This window comes from Euprymna scolopes, chromosome 8 (assembly GCF_053919585.1).
Source record: "Euprymna scolopes isolate OS-2025 chromosome 8, ASM5391958v1, whole genome shotgun sequence".
Taxonomy (NCBI): domain Eukaryota; kingdom Metazoa; phylum Mollusca; class Cephalopoda; order Sepiida; family Sepiolidae; genus Euprymna; species Euprymna scolopes.
Window position 1 is genome coordinate 119,413,146 of NC_136489.1, and position 18,213 is coordinate 119,431,358.

The 18,213-nt window shown below is 35.8% G+C and overlaps 1 protein-coding gene across 4 annotated transcripts in view; it reads right to left on the bottom strand.

Annotated features, from left to right (window-relative positions):
* The window catches only part of LOC145283742 (myoferlin-like), a 425,198-nt gene that overhangs the window by 117,232 nt on the left and 289,753 nt on the right, over positions 1-18,213 (bottom strand). For all 4 annotated transcript variants that reach the window (XM_080132804.1, XM_080132803.1, XM_080132802.1 and 1 more), the window contains 3 exons: positions 8,572-8,672; positions 5,279-5,392; positions 2,143-2,242 (listed from right to left, as the gene is read on the bottom strand). In XM_080132804.1, the coding sequence (XP_079988930.1) occupies positions 2,143-2,242; positions 5,279-5,392; positions 8,572-8,672 (315 nt within the window). The remainder of the gene's footprint in view (positions 1-2,142; positions 2,243-5,278; positions 5,393-8,571; positions 8,673-18,213) is intronic.

Below are 18,213 nucleotides of genomic sequence, written 5' to 3' on the forward strand. Positions count from 1 at the left end.
AGCATGAGGATATTTTCCATACAAGTAAACCTGACTAAATATTCAAAATCACATAGAATTCACGACCAACCCACACTGTCTTTTACGAGTAACGGTACACCTTCAAGTCATGTTACCTCAAGTAACAGCATAAAGCTGGATACTCCGCCAGACTAGATGAATTCTTGCTCTAGAATCCAGTAAGAGCAAGAGACCACACTAAAGATGTACTATAACATTTAAAAGGTCGGTTTACTAACTCAGTACTACATCAAGTGTTTAGAACACTTCTGTGCATGCCTTTTTTGAGTTCTGCCCATTTTGCACCTTTTCTAAACAGTTTATTGAATGTCAGTTTCCCTAACATCATTCTCAATTCAGAATGATCTGATCACCCCAGGTTTTGAGATGGAGACCCATGCAGTGCTGTTCATATTTTGTAGTGGCATGTAAAGGACATCATCTGACACTTGAAATCTCTAGAACAGAGATAAAGAAGTTCGCTTCATCTCTGAACCATCCATTTGGAAGTTAATAACTCTACCAATATGATAGTGACATCTTTTTGAATGATTTAAAAATGGTATTCCATTTTTTATCGACAGTGAAAGGTACAGAATAACAATAATATTGGTTGAATTATTAAAGCAGTCACGTTTATATGGAGACATTCTACACATGTTGGCGGTCATGCTAATTCCATCTAGTGTAGCTGCAGCTGAGATTGAACTCATTACACGAGTTTGTCGTGTAATTTAAATCTTGTCCATAGCCGAATACTTGATGCTTCACCAGGGCTCTCAAGGGTATTTTTTATCGTGACGCCATCACTAGTATGGTTGCCTACCATGGCTTAAGAGAGGCCCATCTACCCTTGAGAGAAGGATAGACTGCACCAGTTTCTTAACCTGGTTATTTTACCTCGCGGTACATACAGCGTCTTGTCTTCCCAAATGGTCACCCATCTGATAATGGCCAGGCTAAATGTTGCTTAACTTTGGTGATCTGGCAATAACCGGTGCGTCAACATGATTGTGCTAACTAGCGAATATGAAAAATTTATAATTTGTATATAAATGGCAAGGTTAACAAAAAAAAAAGAAAAAATGTACAAGAATGTTAATCAAGTCACTTTGCAAGCACTTAAGCCAGGTTTACCTTGATCTTCCACACACTCTCTTGCTCGAGTTATCCATGCATGTTGTTGAGTCGATGCAGGATGTGGTATGTTGTACATGGTCAAACCATACAAGATGCCGAGCATATAAGGCATCTAAAATTCAAAGCTGATAGAGATTCTCGCCTCTCGTTTGCTGCCACCTTTTAAAAAAAATTTTTTTTTTATTACATTTTCACCCCAAACAAGGCACATTGCCACTTTGGTGCAGGGACTACTATCAGGGACATAAGCTACTGAGGTACTATGTAGGGAGTTTGGCAGCAAGATGTTGGTTCACATTACACTTGAACTTCTACATGTCAGTACAGTTGGGGAAGCAGGGATCCAGAATGGAATTCCAAAGTCGTGCTGTTATGGGGAAAAAACTACTGGAGTAGAAAGCTCTCTTACATCTAGGGATCTCTACTATGTAGGGGTGGGATTTAGCTGGTGGCGGGTTTGTCGAGGGTGTTTACGTCATGGGGGCACAAGTGCTTGCAGTTCGTCAGAGAATTCACCATTAAAATACTTGTAGAACAAGCAGAGAGATGCAACATTTCGTTGATGGGACAGAGGCTGAAGCTAAGATGAAAGTTCAGGACCTATCAGGTTGGAGACTCTTTTGGACCTTGTCTAGGAGCGAAAGACTAGTAGCAGATGCACCAGCTCAAATATGACAACAATACTCCATACATGGGCGAATGGTGGCCTTATAGAGGTATAGGATACCTGATCATCGTTGACGCCATTGTAAATCATGAGTCACAAAAATACAAGCTATAGAAAAAAAAAAAGGTTTGTAATATTTGGATTTTCGACAGCTATTCTCATTTGTAATGTTATTCTCACAATAATAACACTCAAGATAAGAATAAACAAATTATCCGATCAAAATAATCATAAAACATATGGAAAGAAGGTTTCAAAATTGAAAGCAGTGATATCACAGCAGCAAAGAAAAGTAGAACAAAAGAAAAAAAAAAAAAAGCCGACGAACTACTAACCAATGCTAACTTCAAACTCAACAGGTGCATCAATACAGGTGATCATCGAAGCACTGAGAAACGCTGCATGGAGTTTATAGTTTCGCCTGCGCAAATATTTCTGTAAAAAGAAAACAAAATGTTTATTCACATACGGACTAAAAATCCTTATTCTCCCATTTTAACAACAAAGAGAACAGGTTTAGAAATTTATTAATCTGCCATTCTCAGGATGTGGTCCAATTCTTGCAGGACTACACAAACAGACACACATGAAATCTCTTGCCTTATTGAGGATTGAACAAGCAAAGCATGATTGGATTAATGTGATACGAGATTAATATGATACTAGCAGGGCCTGTGTCCCAGCATTGCCCGGAAAATTTGAATATAAGAATTGCATCTCCTCCTCCCAGAACTAAATTGCCCATGAAATCTAAATGGGATTAGTTGAAGTGTGTTGGAGAAACGGGGCGGTCTTCTGTTTTAAATTTAACAAAAAAATAAAACGGCAATATTTTTTGGCTCGGTGATGATTTGTGTGTATGAGTGTATGCTAGTGTACACGAGTGAGAGTATAAGAGTGTGGTGTAGGCAGTGGTAGTGGGTGGAGGGCTTTGTTTATACTTTACAATTTAGAAGTCGATCACAACTAATTGATTAGTCAAGTTAGACTGATAGCAGCAAATTTGTGGAAAATAACCTTTGAGCATAAAATTATAAGTATTATAAGTATTTCTTCATGAAATTAAACAGTATTCGTAAAAACGTGTGTTTTATGCCATCTTTCTTCTCTTTACAACCGCTTTCTCACAGAAGAGACATTGCGAGTCTATCACTGCTTTATCGTAATTTTTCTGGCAGGTACTTGAAACGAGCTTCAATCTATGGTCCCTCCTTGTAAAACATTTGCAACAAACACTCGTCTATCTGCAACCACTATCAACAATTTCCTTTACTCTATGTGTGCCTAAAACTAAATGAAAATTCCATGAACAAAGTTTCTTTCTTAGAACTTCCTCTCTGGAACAATACCATGGAGCTGCTTCCCAGCTTACTATAACATGATCGTTTTTTTTTTTTTTTTTTTTTAACCAAGCATAGTTCTTGATGAGCTGTCTGCTTAAATAATAAAATCCTATCCAATTTCCATCATCACTGGTGCCTCACCAACTACCTGGCACTCATTAATAGAGCTATGACAACAGCATATTTTTTTCATTGTTTTGACTCGAGTATATATCTGACACTCGAAGACACAATCAACAGAGAACCACATCACTCTACATAAAAATATATAAGATATCAATGGACCTGAGAATCAAAACAAGGAAAAGAATATGCTGTTGTCATAGCCTTACTCATTAAACCCTAATCTTACAGTGGCCTCTAGGCCTTGATAAGCGTTAACACTAGTAAAATATTTTAACATAAAACAATTACTGAATTTAATAGTTAATTAATGAAATGTCCTTTCGAAAATGAATATGTAAATTAGTTGATCTTATGACAAATCGCATATAACCTTAATAGTATACTAGAAAAAACGTTTGTTTTTGTAATGTGAATCTGAAAAGAAAGTCTTAATGTCACCGTAAGTATAAAAACTTGCAACTTTATATACACATATATATACACACACACATATATATATATATATATATATATATATATATATATGACACATAAGATCTGAAATCTTTCAAGAAAAAGTCTGAGCATGGAAAAGCTGTAAAGTGTTCATTTATATTGAACTAGCAGGAAGACCCGATGTTGACCGGAATTGAATGAAGATCAACGAATTTTCCACCCTCCCATACTTGTCATTGAAATAAGTGAAATCCAATTTTCAATCAAACTGATCGTTTTCTCTAGTTGGGGACCCATCACGATGTACTGGAAAGAAGCTTCATATGTCTCCCTGCAATGACTTCGTCTACAATACAATGTAATCTACATTGCACCATAGAGAACCTGGTGTATTTTATAAAATTATTTTTACATAATGGCTTGAAGTTTAAAATACAAAAGTCAAGTATCATAGTTCAATTGCGCTCTAAACAGAAACATTCATTTCAAATGCGCCACTGTTTTGTCAAAGAACCTACTGTTGATTTTATCCGTTGGGTCTTTCTACTTTTACGGTGATAATACTTAAGTGTAATTGTGATGTTAGCGTATATAAGGTGCTAAGTTTAGTCAAAATCTGATTTCCTTCTTTGAATTGGAGTTGTTCGATCATCGATTTTCGATAATTATTGTAGGTGTTCTGATACAAAACCTATTTAAGAACACTCCTAGACCCATCAAGTACTTTTGTGTGAAATTTTCCAAAATATCGGCCCAGCCGTTTCGGAGTCTATAAGGAACACACACACACACACACACAAACAAAATGTCTTTGATATATAAGTAGAGATATTAGAGACCAGCCAGTTTAGTGTGCAAAATTTAGTAGATATAATAAAATTCCCTGTGAATGTAAAGTGGTGGTGTAGTAACCATTCATCGTGTAAATTGCGTAGAATTTAATTATTTACGAGGACGGCTTAACAAGAACTTGTTTACATTAGATTTGAAGGCTACCATGTTGTATTAAACCAGGAAGCATGCCAGGGGAACAGTGTTCCAAAAGCCGGCAGTTCTGGGAAAGAAACTTTGTTCATGGAATCTGTGTTTACATTTAGGCACAGATAGAGAGTGGGGAAAATCATATGTAGTGGTTTTAGCTAGTCAAGTGTTTTTTTTTTTTTTTTTTTTTTTTTTTTAAGTTTGGCAAGGGGGAGGACCATAGACTGGAGTTCAGTCAAAAAAGTTTACATTTTAATTATATACTGAAAATTAGTTTCTGGACCAGTAACAACACACAAGACCGAAAATGTTTTAATTTCCAACAAATTTCGAGCAGTCATAATTTGGTAGCAAATTGAGTTACCAAATTGAGTTTTGCAAAGATCTATTTGTCCACATTAAGTTTTTAGATATAATAGAAATAAAATTTTGGTTTGGTATACTATTTATATGCAAAAATTAGAACTCGCTTCAGGTGACGATTTTTGAAATTCTATAAAATAAAATGGAAATGGTATCACATCTTAAGGAGCATTGTCTTTTTTCTTTTACATTTAAAATGGAAACTTAATCATTCACAACGTACCTGTATTTTGAGAAGGTCATCATTTGGTATCGGTTGAACTGCTGTCTCGGGCAATTCACCAAGTGTGGTTTTCAATTGTAACAAAGCTCTGCCTCTATAAGCTACTCCTTCACCCTAAGAAAAAAATTAAATTAAAAGTATTTTTCTTTCGTAAATTAGCTACATAAAAAAGACATACAAATATTACTCCAAATTATAAAGATAAGTGTATACATATAGAAAGCATTCACCTACTCCACAAGTAAGATACAAGATCCGGTGAGGGATTGAAAAAACAGTGCATTATAGGAAATGCACTGGATTGAGAAAAACCAGTGCATTATAGGAAATGCACTGGATTGAGAAAAAAAAATAGTGCATTATAGGAAATGCGCTGGATTGAGAAAAAACAGTGCATTATAGGAAATGCACTGGATTGAGAAAAAACAGTGCATTATAGGAAATGCACTGGATTGAGAAAAAAAACAATGCATTATAGGAAAGGCACTGGATTGAAGAAAACCAGTGCATTATAGGAAATGCACTGGATTGAGAAAACCAGTGCATTATAGGAAATGCACTGGATTGAGAAAAAAAAAAAAAAACAGTGCATTATAGGAAATGCACTATAGCCTACAAATAAATCCCGAGAAACTGTTGATAGAGGCACCCAAGACGATTAGCAATAAATTAACCTCTTTAAAAAAGATTAACAAAAAAAGGTAAAGCCTGGGAGAGCAGACAGTCTAGATCTAAACAGAACCATATTTCATTGAGAAATAAAAAAGACCACCTAACTTCAAAATGGCTTAAAATCTCTCAGACTGATTATTGAAGATGTTTCTTGACTGGTACAATATTTGTAAAAAATGTTCAAAAAGAATTCATTGGACAACTTACCTTTATATCCAAATAAAAATATAGATAACACAAAAGGATTTAAGCATCTGATATAGTTTAATTTTTGTCAACAGTTTATGGGTTTCTGTGGTTAAAGCTCTAAAAGTTGTAGGAGACTTTGCTACTTTGTGACCATTGTAGAAGGTAAATATAAGTAAAATATTAAAACTAATAAGCACAGTTTCGAATTTTTGGATACAAGGATTTTTTGAACTACTGTTCTCATTTTGAGTGTTATTCTCACAATGTTTCAGCCAATGTAACAGACCTTCTTCAGGTGTATGAGAATCAAGTTCTCCATGCAAGCAAACACAAACAGATGACGTTTAGGCAAACCCGATTATCGCCGTTTAATTCTAGTACTATCACTCTTGGCCACAAGGGGGCGATACAGCTACCTTCACTTCCGGTTTGTATCAGTCATTCTCTTTTTTTTGCTGGACCTCAGGACAGTGCAGATGTGACGAAAAACACTTCTTGGTTCTAGCAAATGGTCAGACCGTCATTCGAACTTTCAACAAAGAATCTTGAGGTCTAAACATAAGTAACGTTATTCATTCATCTTTCACTATGAACTTTTACAATTTAATACCTGTATCTATGATGTAAATAAATTTACTTTTGTTGTGATGAATATATCGGCAGATTTCGTGTCTTTATTTCATGGCAAAAGGAGACCATGCGACTTTTAAATCTTCTACTTAATAATATAGGATGATTTCGTCAACAACAAAGAGAAGGCGACTCCGCTCTCTACAGGTGTAACTTGTCCAACTCTGGAATCTGCATGGAAGTTTGAACAGAACGATTTATATAATCCAGGGGGGGGGGATAAAATTCTTGTTCTGTCAGCCATGACTGGGTAAAAGTCTTAAGTAATTCGCAGTTCATTCATTATTTATTTTTAATTTTATTTTATTTTGAGACTTTCAATGAGATATACATACACACATCATTAAGAATTGATTATATAATGTAATAAATTGAATTTTAAGAAAAAATATTGCAGCATTAAGATTTTAAGTCATAAATTTATTATATTTTTTACTAGAATATCTTGCCCTTTTTTCCAGTTTTAAAAACTAGTCCTTTACTTTTCCATGTTTAAGCTTAACCATATTACTTTTTATGCTCGCATTTTTCTATTGTAATCCATGATTTTTCAAGGCTTCCAGTAAATTCACTTATTCTTTGGTCCCCATAAACATAACATACACATGTAATAACAATGTACGGCACTCGTCTGCTCTCAATAAAATATCCCCAATTATCTCCCTTTCATTCGCTCTTTTTCACACGTTTTCTACCATGTTTAAATGATATATATATATATATATATATATTGAGAAAAAAAAAGTCTTTGGAATAAAGGTATATATCACCAAAAGTCCCAGAAAAGATTTTATTCAAGTAATAAAACTTATAACATTATTTGACGTTGTAAAATTAATTTCAATTAAACTTATTCAAAATTTGCTGTGATAATGCAAATACATCAGATTCAGACTTTACAATAACTGCTAACAAAACCAGATGTATATTTTGCTCTCTCCACAAGAGGCCCACCACTCGAGGTAAATACCACCAACGAAATAAAATATTTGAAAAAGACGTAAAAAAAATTTTTTAAAAATAGGTAAATAAAAATTAAAAAAAAAAATAGGTAAATAAAAATTAAAAAAAAAAATAGGTAAATAAAAATTTAAAAAAAAAATAGGTAAATAAAAATCAAAAAAAAAATAATAGGTAAATAAAAATCAAAAAAAAAATAATAGGTAAATAAAAATCAAAAAAATAATAGGTAAATAAAAATAAAAAAAATAATAGGTAAATAAAAATCAAAAAAAAATAATAGGTAAATAAAAATCAAAAAAAATAATAGGTAAATAAAAATCAAAAAAAAATAATAGGTAAATAAAAAAAAAATAATAGGTAAATAAAAATAAAAAAAAAATAATAGGTAAATAAAAATCAAAAAAAATAATAGGTAAATAAAAATTAAAAAAAAATAATAGGTAAATAAAAATCAAAAAAAAATAATAGGTAAAAATTTAAAAAAATAATAGGTAAAAATTTAAAAAAATAATAGGTAAAAATTTAAAAAAATTATAGGTAAAAATTTAAAAAAATTATAGGTAAAAATTTAAAAAAATTATAGGTAAAAATTAAAAAAAATAATAGGTAAAAATTAAAAAAAATAATAGGTAAATAAAAAAAGGTTATTTTATTCATTTGATAAAAATGTTAAGATTATTTGGTATAGTAAAAAGTGTTCAATAACTTATACAGAGTGTTTTTACATTTGATAAATGCTGATGAAAAAACTTTCTTGTGTAAATGAAGAACACATTTCTAGAAGTGCCATTCCACGGTGGCGTTATGAAGACCTCATTAGAAATTCAACAGAAACATACCTTCCCAATATTCAAATCATCAAACTCGTCAGGCAAGTCAGAATATTCTCGTGTTGAACCGTAGAAATTTACATAACAAGGTCCAAATGTTGGAAGGAAACCTTTGAAAGCACAAAGAGTTAGAATTAATAGTTTTCCTTTAATTTAAAAAAAAAAATATAAATAAAATCTAACCTATTTATATATAAAATGATTGCAGAAATTCCCATCTAGACCAAATTACGTTAGGTTTGTAATAACAGATGCCACATACAAATTTATTATGTCTAAACTATTAACCACCATCTTATGTAACTTTAGAACGCAATTACAGACACATTTATTTGTTATAATAAAATCCTACCTTACTTCCTATGAGCGACATCACGATCGCCAAAATCTTTAGATGAAGTAGTTCATATTTTTCAAAGTCCTCCCAGTCAGTATCGGGTACATATATAAACATTACCACTATATTACCCTGACACTCTTATTAACTGGATGAAATATTCATACACATACAACTACATTTACACTTCGCTATTCTTCCCACTAACATTCCGGTTATTCTCATTGGCTGAAATTCTAATATTCAGGATTACACGCATTCTTACAAATAACAAACACATCAAACCTTAAACAATATCGCCACTCAATTTACATGAATCACTACTTTTATGCATATAAACCACCCCTAGATCATATTCATAAATTTACTTAGATATACCCTCACCTTTAGCTACACACACATTATCATTGTTTTAAATCAATTATAATTTCCTATTATTATTTCACGATTTGGAGTGTCTTCTAAACCTTTACACTATCCCATTTTCTTTTTTGGTTTTCTTTTCCTTTGCTTTGTGTGTAGGGGGGCGTTCTGAATTCTATTTTTCTGTCCTTTTTTATCATTTTCTACTACTGTGGATGATTTGTTTGTTGACAGACTAACAAATTGTAAAAACTATTTTTTATATAACATTTTTACACACAGAAAAATCGTCATTTTCATTAATTTTGATTCAGTTTGTATTTGACTACATTTACGCCAGTTTCTTAATTTTTTTGTCGCCGCTAAAGTACAAATATACCCTTTATTACATTGCCTACGGATAGACTTATTTTTTATATATTTGTTTTTGGTTTAGTATATTGTTTTTTTTTTGTTTACTTCTCTTTCCATGACTCATTGTCGACTGTGCTCAAACATTAACTTTTTTTAAGGTAATTTTTTTACCTTAGTTTCACCTTCACAATTTCCTTTAAACTAACGACTTTTATAGATTTCAACTATGCTGAATAAGACAATCTTTTAACTTTGGCAGAGAGAAGTAGTTTTTGAGATATGACGATGTATAATGCATGTCATTTTTTTCTTGTTTATAATCTCTGCAAGTGGGCATGCGGACAACGAATATCAAGGTTAAATTTGGAACAAATAATTTGCCCCCCCCCATAATACGGTGTGTCTATTCCGAAAGCCATTCTTACCATGGCGAGGTTGAGCGTATCTATTCCATACGACGTTCTTAACATGAGGAGGTTGGGGTGTCTATTCCAAATGCTGTCTTTTAGATTAGGACGTTGGGGATTGCCCAACAACAACCACAGTTTATTTTTTTACAAAGGGGCAATGCCGATTAACGGGTCATGCTAGTTTATAATGGTAGAACATTACAAACCAACGTCAACTATAAATTAGATAATGTTATTAATACTAACACGATACAAAACAACCACTATGAACGAAATTCTGTTCTTAAGATTCATTGGTTGTTCATTATTAAACACTACCTAACATAAAAATAATTCAATGAAGGAGGATTTTAATAGTATTACTTTGTAAATAAGCATTATAAATTTACCAATTCCATATCATAAGATACAGAAGTATAAATCATCCCATTAAAAAGGGTGGCTACATTTGATATTGAACTATATCCGTTGGTAAACTCCTAACTTAAACAGTGTTAAGTCACTCTTTAGTTCACATTACTTCTATGTTTATTCTAAGCTAAGGTTGTGCATGGGTTATATAAAATATGTAGTAGTTACAGAACTATTTTCTTTAGTTAATCAATGCCCCCCCTCTGAGTTCTTCGGCTACAGGCTGACCTATCAGCTAACAAAGCGCATTGATTCATCTACTCCCTAAAGACTTGAGGGAACGTCAATCAGTCAGGATCAAACCTTTAGCCAAGCAACATCTAGCCTCTCTCGTACCCTGTCCACAGGACATCTTGATCTAGCATCGACGGCCTCCACTGGAGACAACTGCTATTAGACACAGGAAATGTACTGACTGATCGACAACGACCTCAAAAAGAACCTTCTTCCTTAATCTCTGTTCGACCATCAAATTCCTGCTGCCAATAAAACCCTATTCTACGCTGTTATTGTTAAAAAGAAGTTTGTTGATCATTTTGTGCTGTGTTCATTAAATATATTTTATTAAGATAAAACATTTATCTTCCTTACAATGTATCGCTTACTCACTAGAAAATATGCGCCTATAAAAGAAATTTGTAACCCTAAATGTGGTTCGGATTTAAAATGACCCAACAGCCAACCATGTGACCAACAATTTTTTTATATAAGTAGAAAATACTAAATAGAAAATAAAAGCTAATGCTACAAATAAAAGCTAACGCTACAAATAAAAGCTAACGATACAAATAAATATACAAATAAAAACTAAGGAAAATATTCATTATAAATTAAGTACACTAAAATCAAGATTTAAGTTCTTAAGATTGTTATATAATTTAAGTTTCATGAATTAAAAAAAGCTCAGGTTTGATGGCATATCAACCCCTTATCAGTCATTTGATGAAACAATTATGGCAACAATAATTTTGTAAACGATTTAAAAATCAAATAATAAAAGGCTAAATTAAAACTAAAAAATTCAGAATTATGTTAAGATTTTATTTTTTTTATGAATAACATTCATTCAACATTTGGTGAAAAAGATTACAATTTAAAAATAACTCAAAATATTAATATTTAATAAAGCTTTTAAAAGCATTACAATAAGTAAAATGAAAGGTTTTATTAATGTTAAGGGTTTTAACAAGTTAATATTTGGTTATTTTTATTAATTAAAAAAAAATGTTAACAACAACAAAAAGAACAACAGTATTTCACTGACTGATTCAACTTTCACAATCTGTTGAAAAATAAGCATTTACAACATCAAATTTAGGGACAAAAAGGGATGGAAAACAAAAAATGGGAATTCTGTTATATTTAGCAACTTCCAAATATATTGTGGCACAATATTTATGGAAAAAAATGAAGTAATGAAACGTTTAAGAAATTTTGTATTTTTTTTTATCGATAATTTTTTTTTTAATGGTGGAATTAAACCATTTAAAAGATTTTAAGGAAGTGTCAAGTGGAGCTTAAGTTTACTTTCGACAGTTTAGTAACTTTCCGCTTTCCTTATTTTGTCCTTTAGTCTTCACATTCCATGAGAGATGTTTCAGACAAAGGAGGAATAACTGCTGTTTTCTGGATAGGATTCTGTCCATTTAATACTCATCGTTGATTAATTTGTGATCTTGAAGTGATATTTTCTTGGAGCGCTTTACATCAACGGCTTTATACTTTATTCTGAAGTGATTTTAACTTAAAAAAAAAAATATTTAAAGGAATGTTATTTAATTGTGAAATTATTCTGAATGAACACCATTTGTCAACAAGATCGAAATGGACTTAAACAGTTGAAATAAACTTCCATTTCTATGTAATTTTGTCTGTAAAGGCAACACAATTCCATTTATTCTGAAAGACAACTTGAATGCCAGCTAGACCATGTCCTTCAGTGTCTAAGGTCTTTCTGTACAGGGGCTTGTCAGGACAACCTGTTATGAAAATATTTTTCTCTACAAGTAAGCTTTGAATAAATATTCAGGCTCACATAAAATCTACCTGGTATGGATAACCCACACTAGATTTTATGAGGAATGGTATGCCCTCTCCAAGTGGTGTTACCTCAAGTAATAGCACGAAGCTGGATACTCCAGACATACTCCTATACAATGATTGATTGTCCTCCAATCCGCTAAGATCAAGAGACCACAAGAAAAATGTAGTATAACATTTAAATGGTCAATTGGGGAGAGGAAAATTATGTTCTAAACTAACTCAATGTTTGAGAGGTAAAGTGGAACTTTGATGGAATATTCGAATATCTATGTATTTCATATAGAGATTAAGTGTTACATCCAGGAAAGCACCCCCGCCCCTTCTGGATTTCTAAGAACTTCAACTGAAGTAAAATGAAACTAATAAAATTTTTTTTTTTTTTTTGTAGAGAATTAAAAGTTTGTTTTGTCTTATTGATGGTAAATAAAATTAAGAAACGTCCTCTTGATTATTAATAAAAATTAACTAAAATATAGCATTTTGACTGCATCCTCTGCATTATTCGTTCTTTTCTCACTGACCACCGATTTTCTCCAATTTAAGCTTCGACCAAAATATCTCAATTTTTGTTTTTCAAGCGTCAGAATGCTTCCTTTTTATGCCTCGGGTATATCCCACCATGCAGGTATATTTCATAAAATCAGTATATACGGCAATAAATTCTACTTTTCTTTTGTCAATAAAAAGATAATATCGATATATAACACGAAAATTGACGATGAAAATAAAAATTGAATAAATTAAAATATTTATTAATTCATCGAATATTCAAACAAGGAATTATAATAAAGAATAACTCTTAACCCATGGACTTATTTTAATCCCTTGTCTGGATGTTTGTTGGGTTAATAAGTAATTCATTCAGTTTTTATTTTCATCAATTTTATTGTTTATAAATAGCTCTATATTAAACTTTTTATAATCTCGATAGATTCCAAGATAAAGATAGTATTTATCATATTATATATAAGTTCAAGTTTACAAATTGAATAATTCTGTAGACTTAAAGTATAAATATTAATATTTATAGGACAATCCTAACCAGATGAAAAAAAACTTAATACTCGAGATAGAGCATTAATATAAGAAATTATAAGTAAAATATATAGAAGTATTTTCTAACACTTGGTAATTCACTTGATAATAGAAATATTTTATAAGTTTAATTAAAGTATTTTTAAGTGAATAAAATCTTTAAATACATCTTGACTTTAATAACCAAAATGAAACATTTTTTTTCATAATCGCAAGGAAATTTGAGACTAACTATAACTGAAACATCTTTATGATGCTACACAAAATTTAAGAAAAATGATGAAGCGCGAAATGTATAAAACAATGGAGATTTTTATACTTTTTTTTTTTTTTTTTTTTTTTTTTTACAAAAAGATAAACATTTTTAAATAACAGAATTTCCATTTTTGAATTTCTTTTATGAAGCAAAGCAATTTTTTTCAAAAGAAAAGTCAGGAAAGCCAGATTGAAATAAAATATTTGCTTGAATTACAATCACAAAGACAAAATATTCAAATGCATACAAACAAAAAACAAAACATTTAAAAAAATGTGGAAACAAGTTTGACATTTAAGGAAATTGAAAATAAGACAAAAGGATGTATAAAACAAGAAAACACGGAAAAAAAAAGGAGGGGAAGTCAAAGGATAGACGGGATGTTACGAATGGAGTGTAAACAAGGAAAATTGAGAGGGGAACCAAAGGGGCGGAATTACAAGAGGGGAACGAATCAGAGAGGCAGGAGAGGAGGAACGAGGGGATCAATGAGGGGGATGTCTACGAGTGGGAGAGGGCAGACGAGGAGGAGGGTCAACTAGTGGGAGAGGGCAGACGAGGAGGAGGGTCAACTAGTGGGAGAGGGCAGACGAGGAGGAGGGTCAGCTAGTGGGAGAGGGCAGACGAGGAGGAGGGTCAGCTAGTGGGAGAGGGCAGACGAGGAGGAGGGTCAGCTAGTGGGAGAGGGCAGACGAGGAGGAGGGTCAGCTGGTGGGAGAGGGCAGACGAGGAGGAGGGTCAACTAGTGGGAGAGGGCAGACGAGGAGGAGGGTCAACTAGTGGGAGAGGGCAGACGAGGAGGAGGGTCAACTAGTGGGAGAGGGCAGACGAGGAGGAGGGTCAGCTAGTGGGAGAGGGCAGACGAGGAGGAGGGTCAACTAGTGGGAGAGGACAGACGAGGAGGAGGGTCAACTAGTGGGAGAGGGCAGACGAGGAGGAGGGTCAGCTAGTGGGAGAGGGCAGACGAGGAGGAGGGTCAGCTAGTGGGAGAGGGCAGACGAGGAGGAGGGTCAGCTAGTGGGAGAGGGCAGACGAGGAGGAGGGTCAGCTAGTGGGAGAGGGCAGACGAGGAGGAGGGTCAGCTAGTGGGAGAGGGCAGACGAGGAGGAGGGTCAGCTAGTGGGAGAGGGCAGACGAGGAGGAGGGTCAACTAGTGGGAGAGGGCAGACGAGGAGGAGGGTCAACTAGTGGGAGAGGGCAGACGAGGAGGAGGGTCAACTAGTGGGAGAGGGCAGACGAGGAGGAGGGTCAGCTAGTGGGAGAGGGCAGACGAGGAGGAGGGTCAGCTAGTGGGAGAGGGCAGACGAGGAGGAGGGTCAACTAGTGGGAGAGGGCAGACGAGGAGGAGGGTCAACTAGTGGGAGAGGGCAGACGAGGAGGAGGGTCAACTAGTGGGAGAGGGCAGACGAGGAGGAGGGTCAGCTAGTGGGAGAGGGCAGACGAGGAGGAGGGTCAACTAGTGGGAGAGGACAGACGAGGAGGAGGGTCAACTAGTGGGAGAGGGCAGACGAGGAGGAGGGTCAACTAGTGGGAGAGGGCAGACGAGGAGGAGGGTCAACTAGTGGGAGAGGGCAGACGAGGAGGAGGGTCAACTAGTGGGAGAGGGCAGACGAGGAGGAGGGTCAACTAGTGGGAGAGGGCAGACGAGGAGGAGGGTCAACTAGTGGGAGAGGGCAGACGAGGAGGAGGGTCAGCTAGTGGGAGAGGGCAGACGAGGAGGAGGGTCAACTAGTGGGAGAGGACAGACGAGGAGGAGGGTCAACTAGTGGGAGAGGGCAGACAAGGAGGAGGGTCAGCTAGTGGGAGAGGGCAGACGAGGAGGAGGGTCAGCTAGTGGGAGAGGGCAGACGAGGAGGAGGGTCAGCTAGTGGGAGAGGGCAGACGAGGAGGAGGGTCAGCTAGTGGGAGAGGGCAGACGAGGAGGAGGGTCAGCTAGTGGGAGAGGGCAGACGAGGAGGAGGGTCAGCTAGTGGGAGAGGGCAGACGAGGAGGAGGGTCAGCTAGTGGGAGAGGGCAGACGAGGAGGAGGGTCAGCTAGTGGGAGAGGGCAGACGAGGAGGAGGGTCAGCTAGTGGGAGAGGGCAGACGAGGAGGAGGGTCAGCTAGTGGGAGAGGGCAGACGAGGAGGAGGGTCAGCTAGTGGGAGAGGGCAGACGAGGAGGAGGGTCAGCTAGTGGGAGAGGGCAGACGAGGAGGAGGGTCAGCTAGTGGGAGAGAGCAGACGAGGAGGAGGGTCAGCTAGTGGGAGAGGGCAGACGAGGAGGAGGGTCAGCTAGTGGGAGAGGGCAGACGAGGAGGAGGGTCAGCTAGTGGGAGAGGGCAGACGAGGAGGAGGGTCAGCTAGTGGGAGAGGGCAGACGAGGAGGAGGGTCAGCTAGTGGGAGAGGGCAGACGAGGAGGAGGGTCAGCTAGTGGGAGAGGGGAAACGAGGCTGTCAGCTAGTGGGAGAGGGGAAACGAGGCTGTCAGCTAGTGGGAGAGGGGAAACGAGGCTGTCAGCTAGTGGGAGAGGGGAAACGAGGCTGTCAGCTAGTGGGAGAGGGGAAACGAGGCTGTCAGCTAGTGGGAGAGGGGAAACGAGGCTGTCAGCTAGTGGGAGAGGGGAAACGAGGCTGTCAGCTAGTGGGAGAGGGGAAACGAGAGGAGAACTAGTGGGAGAGGGGAAACGAGAGGAGAACTAGTGGGAGAGGGGAAACGAGAGAACTAGTGGGAGAGGGGAAACGAGAGGAGAACTAGTGGGAGAGGGGAAGAGATCGTGAACAGAGGGGGACATACAAGTTTACAAAAGAAATTAAAGTAAAAAATTAGAGGAAAAAAAATAAAATAAAACACGAAAGAAAAATTAAAAAAGAAAAAAATTCATAAAAATATTGTCCATATCTTGTGTCGCTATTTGTTTGTCATGAAAATGTGAAGATTCGTTTAGTGTTATTTTGGAATGTGCCTTTTTCATGTGAAAGAATCCATGAAGTGTCAAATAGTAGAGAACAAAGTAGAAAATAAAAATGTGAATGAAGACATTTCAAATGACCCGAACACCAAATTGAAGTCGAAGTTTCATTTCATGCTGAGAAGGAACAAATAGATAAACTGGCCCCATAGTGTAATTTACTTTTTAATTTCTAGCTTTCCATTCCCTTAATTGGTCCCTTGGTCATTGATGATTTGGTGGTATACTAGCAGTAGTACCAGTAAAGAGGGAGGAGCGACAGCTTCAGGTATTAATTCATTAAAACTATCTCCTTTTTCAGTACTTGGACTTATATTCAAATCTTTTGTGCATATAATCAAAGAGAAGTGTGCCCTGGGCATCATTAGATTCCTGCACGCTATTGAGTAGTACCCATTTTAGAATAGGGTCATAATACAGAGATTTTATGTCAAGTCACACACCACAATGCTTTAAAGTAATGATTAAAAAAAAAAACGTTATATTAAAAATAGAGCTTAGTTATGAGCTTTGCAAATTGTTCTGGATTTGTAGATTCTGCAGGTAAGGTTTTTTTTTTTTAAAGGGTTGCAATTTGCACGATTTTGTAATTTGCTTGTTTAAATTTCATTAAAACCCAAGTTTACTTTCTATAGATAAATTATTTTACAATGAACAAGGATTTAATTTCTCCTAATGAATTAAGTCCGTACTAATTGCGACCGGAGGAGCTCGTCAGCCTTAGAAAGAAGTTCATCTTGGGGAAGGTAAAACCCTGATTTCAAATCTCCACTGCCTTGTGGAATATCCATCCCTGGAGAACGGCTTCTAGAAAAGTCATGAGGAAAAAAGAAATTGAAGCAGAACCCCTAAGATAGTTTGGCATTGACTACTACTAGCTCTTGCAATGGCGTTGGTGCCAAACTACCAACCTTGCTGTTCCTTTGGATCCATGAAGAGGGGGGTGGCGTGCTATGTGAGCAATAGCACGTCTTTCATGTCCCACCGTCCAGGCCTACAACACTCAACAAACCTACAGCTAAATGACTTGGAGGGTACACTCTAGCTTCACCAGAAACCGTTGCAATAGAGACCGCATTTCCACATTAGTCTCTGGAGCCAGAAGTGGTGCTACTCTAGCCGAGAAGAGACGAAACAAATAAGCTGAAGATGCATGGAATCCTCATATGTTTATATGCTTTTATGCGTATATATTATGAATGTGGCTTAAATATTGAAGTTTTCTATCTTACGTGTTTGTCTCCTTAAATCACAAACAACAAACTTGAAAATCACAAACAAACCGGATGTACTAACATTGCAACAGAATGTTCAACTGAAGATTCTGTAACAAAAGTTTGCAAACTACACAATATATTTACAAAATTATGCATAAAAAAGCCATAATTGAATAGCCACTTTTTCTCTCAAATTGAGTGTGTGTGTGTGTGTGGAGGGACTAAACTATGCCATTTTACAAAACATTTTTGCAAGATTTCATACATTCTATGATT